Genomic DNA, 9,538 nt, shown 5'->3' with positions numbered 1-9,538 from the left:
GGATTTTCGCTATAACGGTATTCGTTAAAACGGGATTCGATTGTCTATAAGTAGGTGGTTGAAAAAGACCTTTCAATGCTTGAAAATCCACCTGATCGCCGAAAATGTCGATGAAGAGTTCGGTATCACTACTTTTTGTGCACTACACCGAAGTGGGTTCTAATAACCGTCTTTATGGGCGCAACACCTACTGTATATATTAGCCGGCATGCCGCGAAACATTGAGTAAGGGTGCGAACATAGTGCATGTTGGTTTCCGATTCTGCGGGTAGGTGTTATTATGGATTGGTTAAAAACTCGAATTCCAAGTTTTTGAACCAATCAATTACAGTGCCGACTTGTAGAATGGGAAACCAGTGTGCACTAAGTTCGTACCCTCAGAAAAATATATTGGGATTATCCGTATGATTCGAATCACAGATTCTGAAAAATTCCTAAATATCTTTATTATAAAAACCCGTTCAATTGGCTGAATGCATCTTTATCGAACGTTTTTGAATTCAAATACCTCAGCGAATATTGCACTTATAAACATGCGATTTTTTTGTTGGTCTCATAAGAGACAGGGCAACAACTTTCTAATTGGAAGTTAGAAGACCGGTTGACCGTATAAAAATTTAGATTTTTATTTTATTTTATGACGTTGTATTTTCATTTTCAAAACTGGTACAGAGTGGTTCCAAAACACTCTTTGACGTGATTATTTCTTAAATTAGAATCATACATCTACGACGAACGGTTGATCAGATGAAGGCCGCATTAGGACTTACACGACACCATTTATATCATACGACATTCATCATTAAAACCAACACTATTTGCTTTGTGAACCTACTGAGCATATAACGGTTTATTTGAAAAAAAGATATATATATTATTTTGGAAATACTGTATTTTTTTTACATAATGAAAATACCTGATAAAATTCTGTAAAATTAACCAGCAGGTGATGAAGAGTTAGTGCAAAAACAAATTATATTCGATAGAACTATTTATGCAACTTACTGTACTGTCCTGCGTATAATCTGCAGATGCAAATTTCACTACTTTGAGAGATAATGTCATCGTATAATCCTGCATGTGAAAATTTCATTCACCAACAATGAAATCCTGAAAAATTGGAAGTTGTTAGTCCACGTTAGTCCATTCACATCTACAAATCTCTTAAAAAAATAATTCCTACAAATATTTAATTATATTCCAACCTCTCAGAAAAAAAAGCTAAACATAATAAATACAAAGAGGAATTTTTTCCGCATTAGGAAAATTTGGTTTTTTTTTTAAAACCTGCAATGAATTCTCGATATAACGACCAGGATAAAATAGCGAGAGGCACAAGTTCAAAATAATACACGAAAATATCGTTGTAGAGGGATTTATCGTTATATAGGCTATTAAAAACATGCATTTTGTCCACATTCCTCTGCGGAACTTCTAATGCATTGGGACATGTTGGAATGAGCGTGTCCATGTTGTGAACCTAACTTAAACTTTGTTTCCGTGTAATGTTTGTGATGTGTAGTGCCATCAATTTTTCTAACTATGAGTGAAGTGTAATGATTGAAGATTTTAGCGCTGTGTAGGCTTGTTGATCTCTGTGGCGAGGCTTTTTAATAGAGAGATCGGCTCGCATTCGCACCCCTCGAAGTTGGGGTCATTGTAGTTTACAGTGAGGTTTAACTGAATAAACATGCAAATTATATGCAGAAAAATAGTTGGAAATTTTATTAATTTAAAATTTATTGCACATAAAAAATAATAAATTTTAAAAGTATAATTAGTTTCATAATATCATTGCTGACCAGTTAAGAAACTTGAAAAATTAGGTTTTTTTAGCCTATCAGCAACGACGTTTCACCTTTAGGTCATAATCAGAGGTCACAATCTGAGCCCTAATATAACATCCTTATTGACACCAATTTTGCTTTGCATTAAAAATAATGCATACTGTATCAAATAAATTTTGACGAGTTTTAAATGCAATACTGATATGTTGACTCACCGAATTTCTTTACTCGAATAGCATCAATTTTATTTGCTCAATGGCTGTAGTCCAACTTTACTGAGAGAACACGAGTTGTTTTCCGGGACCAGCAAGAGCTGTGCGATATTTGGTTTCTTGGGAACAATGATGAATACGCGACAGAAAACTATTCCAAAGAAATTGGACAAAATAAAAATAATAATCGACGTTTAAGATTAAAAAAAAAAAAATCTGACAAGTTACGCGTGAATTTGCGGATCAAAAGATGTACTTTGCAACTGACTGATTTTTCGAGCACAAAGAATTCCAAGACATCTCGTTAAATAAATAGACGATTTTATTCGGAAATCCTGCCCGTCTGTATTACGCGTAGAAACATACATCAGTTTGCTTGAGAGAGTTGTTGATGTTTGACTTCTTCGTTAGCTTCAGAAGGAAAATGCGGTGAATCTACAGTTCAACGGAGCAAATACGGATAATGGGTGTGTTGTCCGTTAAATCTATTTCTTTTAAATACATAACATCAGAAACATAACTGAAAATTAATATACAGGGTATCAACATTTATCGTTGTCCGATGGCTATTTCCCGAACCACGTTGGTTTTAGAGCCAACTTCCAATCAGAAAAAAAATTTTCAAATGATGTCTCACCCATCTTAAATGCTATTGAAATGGAAAAAAAAATTAATAAAAAAGTTGAAAAATTTAAACTTTTATACGGTCTCTCCATCCTCTAACTTCTAATTAGAAAGGTGTCTGTTCTGTCCCTGTCTTTCTTGAAGCAACAAAAAAATCGCATGTGCTTCTAAGTACAATTTTCACTCTGAGGTATTTTAGAATTCAAAACCAGGGGGAAAAGGGGAAAGAACAGCATAAACGAGGGAAAGGAGCGTTGCCCATTGATTTTTGGTGTTCTTTTCCTCCCCCCCCCCCTTTTCGAATTCAAATATCTCAGCCGATATTGCACTCTGAAATATTGAAATTTTTTGTTGCCCTCAAGAGAGACAGAGCAACAACTTTTTAATTGGAAGTTAGAGGACAATATAAAAATTTATGATTTGTTAATTTTTATTAGGGCTGGGAATCGATCAAAATTTTTAACTAGGTTAATCAAAATATTTAATCGATTAATTGACCGATTAATCGAATTTTTATCAAATATTTTTTCTGCGATCATATAATATTAATAGATGCTATAAAAATGTATTTCATTCATTTCACTTCCCTATTCGGTCGAAGTAAACAAATATAGGTTAAGGAAAAAAAAAATCGAAGCGTGCTCGCTTCAAGCAATTTTCGTTGAATCAGCGTTTCGTAAGTTTCAGTTTTCGTTGAATCTAATTTGATCAAAATATTGATTCAAATATTTTAAAATATGGTCACTTATCCAAAATGTTCTGTACAGAACATGATTTATATGAGACATCTAATCGGTTTTTTCAAAAAAATCAAGTCAATTTATAAACTTTTAATAAAAGTTTAGATCGAATTTTAATCGAATTGATCGAGTCGTTTAATTCAACTAAAATGTTTAACTGTGATTAACAATTGATCGATTAATCGAAAACCAGCCCTACTTTTTATTAATAACTTTTTTCATTCCAACGGCATTTGAGATGAATAGGTAGCGCTAGTGCTTTTTCTTCGGTCGCCCCTTCAGTGTTTGTCAAGATGGCGACTGCGCAACAGAAATCGTTTCGTGTTCTAAGCTTCACGAAGTGCGAGTCTGTAACAACTGTTCATCGCGCTTTTTCGTCGACGATAGCCTGGTGTTGCACTTCCTACCGCTCAGAGCATTAGGCTATGATATAAACAATTCCGAGACACGGGTTCACTGTGTAAAGGGAAATCCCCTCGCTGTCCCCGCATGTCAGACGAAAATGTGGAGCGCATCCGACAGTTTTTCGCACGTTGTCCACTCGCAGTGAATGCAAAAATGCTCGCAAAAGTTTAGGATAAATTTGACTACCGTATAGATATATGCCAACTTTTGGCATGTTGTATGTAAACTTCTGTCGATAGACGGTGCTGCACGAAAGGAAATTACTTGATATATGCCAATAAAAGTTCTGTAAAATGCCGGGTGTACGATTAAGGCTCATTTCTGGATTTTGTTACTGACGCTTACATGCAGTTTTCATTTTGATGCTGACATTTGTGGACAAAGCACCATTGAAGTTGTTTAACCTCAGCCACGAATCGCCGGCTGAAGCTTTACGAATGTTTCGGAGACAGAAGCGATTGAAGAAAAGTTCAGGTCCAATCACTTTTGTCAAACTTGTATCCCTGGTCCTCTATCGACACAAAAATGAGAACTATTTTTTTCGTCTCAGAAAAATCCCTGTGAGAATAACTTTCTCGCAAACCGCATACAAATAGTGAAACCTCGCTACAATGATACTCGATATAACGATGGATCCTTTACAACGATATTTTTTCGAACCTTGTTTGAAATGGCCTATAGTCTGTTAAACTCCTCTCGATACAACATTATCCTTCACTACGATAAATCCCTCTATAACGATATTTTTTGAGGAGATTGTAAAACTACAACGATAATTTTTATATTTCCCTCAAAATCGCCTTCAATATATTTCCAAATTTCTCATCAGTTTTTGTTCTTTCGAGGATGATTATATATACCATGTTATACATATCTTACATTATCTATCCTGCGAAAGTGTTAATGAAGTTACTGTGAAGCTATTTTTTCTGTAGAGTACACAAAAGTATTGCCAAGGAACAATCAACTGGATTTTATTCATGAACTAAACAATTAGAATTTTTTGCTACCGAATCAAATGCTTATAAATGCATTTTATAATGGTAGTAACAAGGCCACTTCAGAAGAGATGCCAACAACAGCATAAATTTGTCGGCGCCGAGTGGTATACACCATCTACAACGATATTTTTTCTTGGTCCGCAGATTATCGTTGTATCGAGGTTTCGCTGTATACCAAGTCCTTCAATTTTTATCAATTTTCAAAATATTTGCAAATTTATGGGACACCCTGGCATATGAGACACCATAAATGTTAATTGTTGATTCAAGCAGCTCGATATGTGACAGTGATGTGCCACAATAGAAAAATTTATTCAAATACGAGTAATAAAAAGGGTGCATGAGATTCTGTGTATGCAAATATCAAGTAAAATTTTATATTTTCCACACAAACATGTCATACAAATAAAAATATGAGCAATGAATTGCAATGCAAAAAAATCAAAATGAATATTAAAAATGTCTATAAAATTTCTTGATCATTAAAACGACGAAATACATCTGTACTTTATACACAAAACTAGAAATAAAACCTAAAATGGCACATAAATGTTGTACTAAAATACATGGAATAATGGTAAATTTAGCGGGACAGAGCAGCAATAATCAAACGTATGTTTCCTTGAATAAGTCGATACCGTAATTGATACAGTCCGAAGATGGAGTCTGTATCATCATACAGCTCTTGATCACTTTCGTCAGCCTCTCTGCATCGTGCAGATCAACTATTGCACTGTCACCCTGGAAGACGACTTCTTCGTTGCCCATGAGGTCCTGTACGCTTGTTGTCACTCCGTTATATGCTGTGGAAAAAGCTCCGTTTCTGGTCCAGTTATTCTGCCCGTAATCGGGTACTTTGACGGCGAGTATGAGGAGAGCCGCTCCCAAAAGCATCAGCATAGCCCCAGAACCCATCAGGGCGTACCAGATTATCCCAGAGAACGGCGATGGTTCGATGCAAGAGATGAATGCTCCCAGCGCTGCCGTCAGACACACCATTCCAACTACGTACAGAATGACTTCTAACCATGGACTCCGCATGCTGACGCACGTCCTTAAAGAGGAAATATATGAAATGCGTGAAAATTCATTAACGCAGTAAGTAATACACACACACACAGTCGAATCCCGTTTTAACGAATACCATCATAGCGAACACTTTTTTATTCCCTCAGATAAGTTTACACAGGAACAACGCAAAAACCTGGAATTCCTTTATAACGAAATTTCATTATAACGAAGTAATATACCCGGTCTCTGGGAGTTCGTTATAACGGGATTCGACTGTATTTTTATATGCTTCAGATAGCTCGGGTTTTTTTGTTTTTATTACCGAATCCTTATTTTTAATATCTGCTTGAAGCTGCGGGATTTGGCATCTTCAACCTTTTGTCCACAGGCATCGCGATGCCCACTGGATCACCCAAGAGTGCTCAATGCCAGTCTATCTTGCAATATCGGCGTATTAACTCTTTAAGCGGTTCATAAAAATTTCCTGTGATCCACATTTTATAACTACCACAGTGGAAATCACTAAACCTTCTAGAAATTGCCACCTATTTTCAAGAATATGTATTTGTTCGATTGCGCGAGAGCTGAAAAATGCTTCCCCAACACAAAATAATAATGAAAAAACAATGGGGGGGGGGAAAGAAAAAAAAACAAAAACTGCCGTTTTCTATTATTTATGCTGCACGCGATAATACTATGCTAACTCGAAGGGAAAAGAAAAAAACGTCCTCTCTCTCCCCTTCTGTAATCAGATTTTGAACAAAAGGTGGCTCCGCCCACTGGCAGTTTATTGACAGGACGGGGGGGGGGGGGAGAGGAAAACATGATATCAGAAGAAGAAAACTTACAAGGGTATCTGCGCTCGGGGATGACGAAACGAGAGAACTAAGAACCTGAGATATCTCGGGATTGCCACTGTATGGATAAAATGTGGCACTATGACGAGGTTGAATAGACATCAGGAAAAAATATAGGAAGGCGTCTACACGTGTGTATGTTTTCTATAATTTATAAGTACAATCTTATATATAAATGTGAAAGAATGTATATATACAAAGAAAAGATTTTTTTGTTACACAGTGTAATAAGAAGGGCCCTCAATGGAGCCTGTCAACTCGACACCTCCTATATAGGACAACTTTGAAAAGCGCCGTCATCATTCTACAGCACAGAATGTCAACAATACAGAACCGCTTAATTACGATGGAACCGTAGCTGTCCAACTTCAGGCAGGTTTTGGTATCAGTACGCCAATCTGAAATAGCATCTACGCTTAATATTTGGCGCTCGCACAGTGCCACACGGTACATTACTAACCATATTTTATTCGTACCATTTCTTATTTACCAGTTCCATTAGTCGGCTGTGTGAACGAAATTTTGTTGTGTCAGCATGTCCTCAGCAGATTCTGAATCGTTAATGGCTAGCGATCTATTGTCCTTTAACTCCGAAATAATTTCAAACGGCAAATATTGCAACAAAGAATTAAATAATTTCATTACTTGAAAATTTTTATTATATAATGCAATTTATGAACGCGAATTAGAACGCTAAACGTAGCAAACTTCTGCTTGGCGTAAAATAATTTAGCCAAGTCCTCATGTCACGTGACATAAAAAAGCAAAACAAACGCGGGTGCTAAACGCGGTGTGTTTTTCACACGAAATTGTGCGGGTGCTGATAAGATCATTCACACCCTTCTAACCGTAGTCAGTTCCCGGCCTTAAGCTATACAAAAACAGTGAAAGGACAAATATCCAGGGATTATCCTCATTGAGGTGACGGGGGGGCCTGTAAAGTTCAAACTGCACCGACGAAGTATTGGAGGTCTCTGGACTGCCAAGGGTTAATATGGGTGTTGAAGGGGTTTGTGTTGGATCTATATAGAAGCAGATATATTTTATTGAACAGTGAACTATCGATGAAATAATATCAAATGAGCACTTGAACTTTTTTCAGATTGGAGTTTCTCAGGATAATTTTAGAAAAAAAAAATGGTTATAGGTGTAGCATGCAATGGGATAAATATTTTGATCGATCAGTGGATCCTGAACATGCCTTCACAACGAGATTGAAAACAGACATTCATAATTTTATTATTCGAATACTCTGTGTTTCAACAACGTAAGCTTACTACCAATTTTCACTGATTTCATAATGGACGCATGAATTTTCGAAGTTAATGATAAAAAAGTCTTGTCATTTGCTTGGGACCAGTACTACTAATTGATGAAACCCAGTGTTTCCCAAAGGGGGCGATGGAAGGGTCTAGGAGAGGGGGTAGCAGAAGCTTTGGGTTTAGTACAGAATCCTATGGGTTGGCTGGTGAAGTGAAGAAAAATTTTTGAAGATCGTGGCGATGTGGAACAAAAAGTTTGAGGGAATGTAACCCTTGCATTAATTCAAGATTTTTATTGTCGTAGCAATTTTTCCATCAATGATAATACTGAAAATATTCCGACCGATCTGCAGAAAATTGAGCATAATCCTTGATGAGGGAGATGAAAATTATGAAAACTGATCTAATGGTTTTAGGGTAGTTTGATAACCAATTCTAAACAACGTGAAAATTAACATTATTATAGTACACTACACATCAAAGCACATGGTACCTCAGGAAATTATGTAAGCAAACATGAAAATCGGTATTATAATATTCAATATTGAAAATCACTTTGATATCGAAACGCAAAAAATACAATTTCAACATAAATCATCGAATTAATTACTATATTAGTCATTATGATCTAGTACTCTATTAATATGAGAATGATTCATAGATACACTATATCACTGATATCATTTCATGATTTTATTGATGTTGAAAAACGATTTTACTCACGTGAAACTCTGATATTTGATGTAATTTAAACTCGGCAATACTTGATGCGGAAGAAAGGGGTGGAGCGATAAAAATTTAATGATTTAAAATATTTCTAACTTAAAAACAACACATTCCATACGTATAAAAATATTTGAAATATAGACTGAAGCTAGTGCACATGACGTGGCTCCCGTGACATTTCTCGGTCATTGTTGTTGCCAATATTCATCGAGATTATTTTGTGAAATTCAGTAAAAAAAAACCAGTTTTTTTCCTCTGTTTTAAAATTGAATTTCCCCTTTAAATTGTGAAGCTTTGGCGGTATATTCTAAGGCAAAGTGTGTGCTAAAGAAATGCAAGTTGTCCTATAAATTCATAAATAGTTTAACAATTCATAAAAATTAAGGGAAGTGGTATATTTGAATGTGGTTCTCGCGACGAAGTTATTCTCAATCGGGGGGATTTTTTTAAATAGAGGGAAAAGTTAGTTCAGATTTCTATTGATAGAGGGCGTCCCAAGAAAGAATATTATTGGAGTTATGAAAATCAGAGTCCTATAAAATACGGGGCGTACGATTAATAGCTCATTTTTAAATTTTCGTGCTATTGTGGCACTTACATAAAGTTTTCATTGTGATGTTTACCTTGGTGTATAAAGCAACAACGATGCTCGATACAACGATAAAATCCTCTACAACTGCATTTTTCAAATCTTGCTTGGAATTGCTTAGGGGACGTTCAAGTATTACGACAGCAAATTTTTAGCAATTTTTGACCCCCCCCCCTGACTTCCTCCCCCCTCCCCTCCCGTCAGCGAAATTTCGTCAGCACTGCCCCTCCCTCCTAACGCATATTGGTGGGATCAGAAACGTACGCGGGAGGGGGGCATAGGACGCACTTGCGCTTCCCCCCCCCCCCCCGACGAAAAAAAAGT

At 36.2% G+C, this 9,538-nt stretch overlaps 1 protein-coding gene across 1 annotated transcript; it reads right to left on the bottom strand.

The window, feature by feature from the left end:
* Positions 1–5,119: 5,119 nt before the first annotated feature.
* Positions 5,120–8,827, bottom strand: LOC149077017 (uncharacterized). The gene is made up of 2 exons (XM_089242632.1): positions 8,623–8,827; positions 5,120–5,823 (listed from the first exon to the last, which is right to left on the bottom strand). Exon 2 carries the CDS (start codon positions 5,808–5,810, stop codon positions 5,376–5,378), a length of 435 nt encoding a protein of 144 aa, XP_089098758.1. The 5' UTR covers positions 5,811–5,823; positions 8,623–8,827; the 3' UTR covers positions 5,120–5,375.
* Positions 8,828–9,538: the final 711 nt, after the last annotated feature.

This window comes from Pholcus phalangioides, unplaced genomic scaffold, assembly GCF_987345545.1.
Source record: "Pholcus phalangioides strain wild (caught in Gottingen) unplaced genomic scaffold, Ppha-v1.0 ptg000015l_1, whole genome shotgun sequence".
Lineage (NCBI taxonomy): Eukaryota > Metazoa > Arthropoda > Arachnida > Araneae > Pholcidae > Pholcus > Pholcus phalangioides.
Note: the sequence above shows the minus strand (reverse complement) of the source record. Positions and strands in the feature narration are given on the sequence as shown.

Bases quoted from the DNA above. Each gene is read 5' to 3' on its own strand.
- LOC149077017 (XM_089242632.1), bottom strand. From the start codon at position 5,810: ATGCGGAGTCCATGGTTAGAAGTCATTCTGTACGTAGTTGGAATGGTG.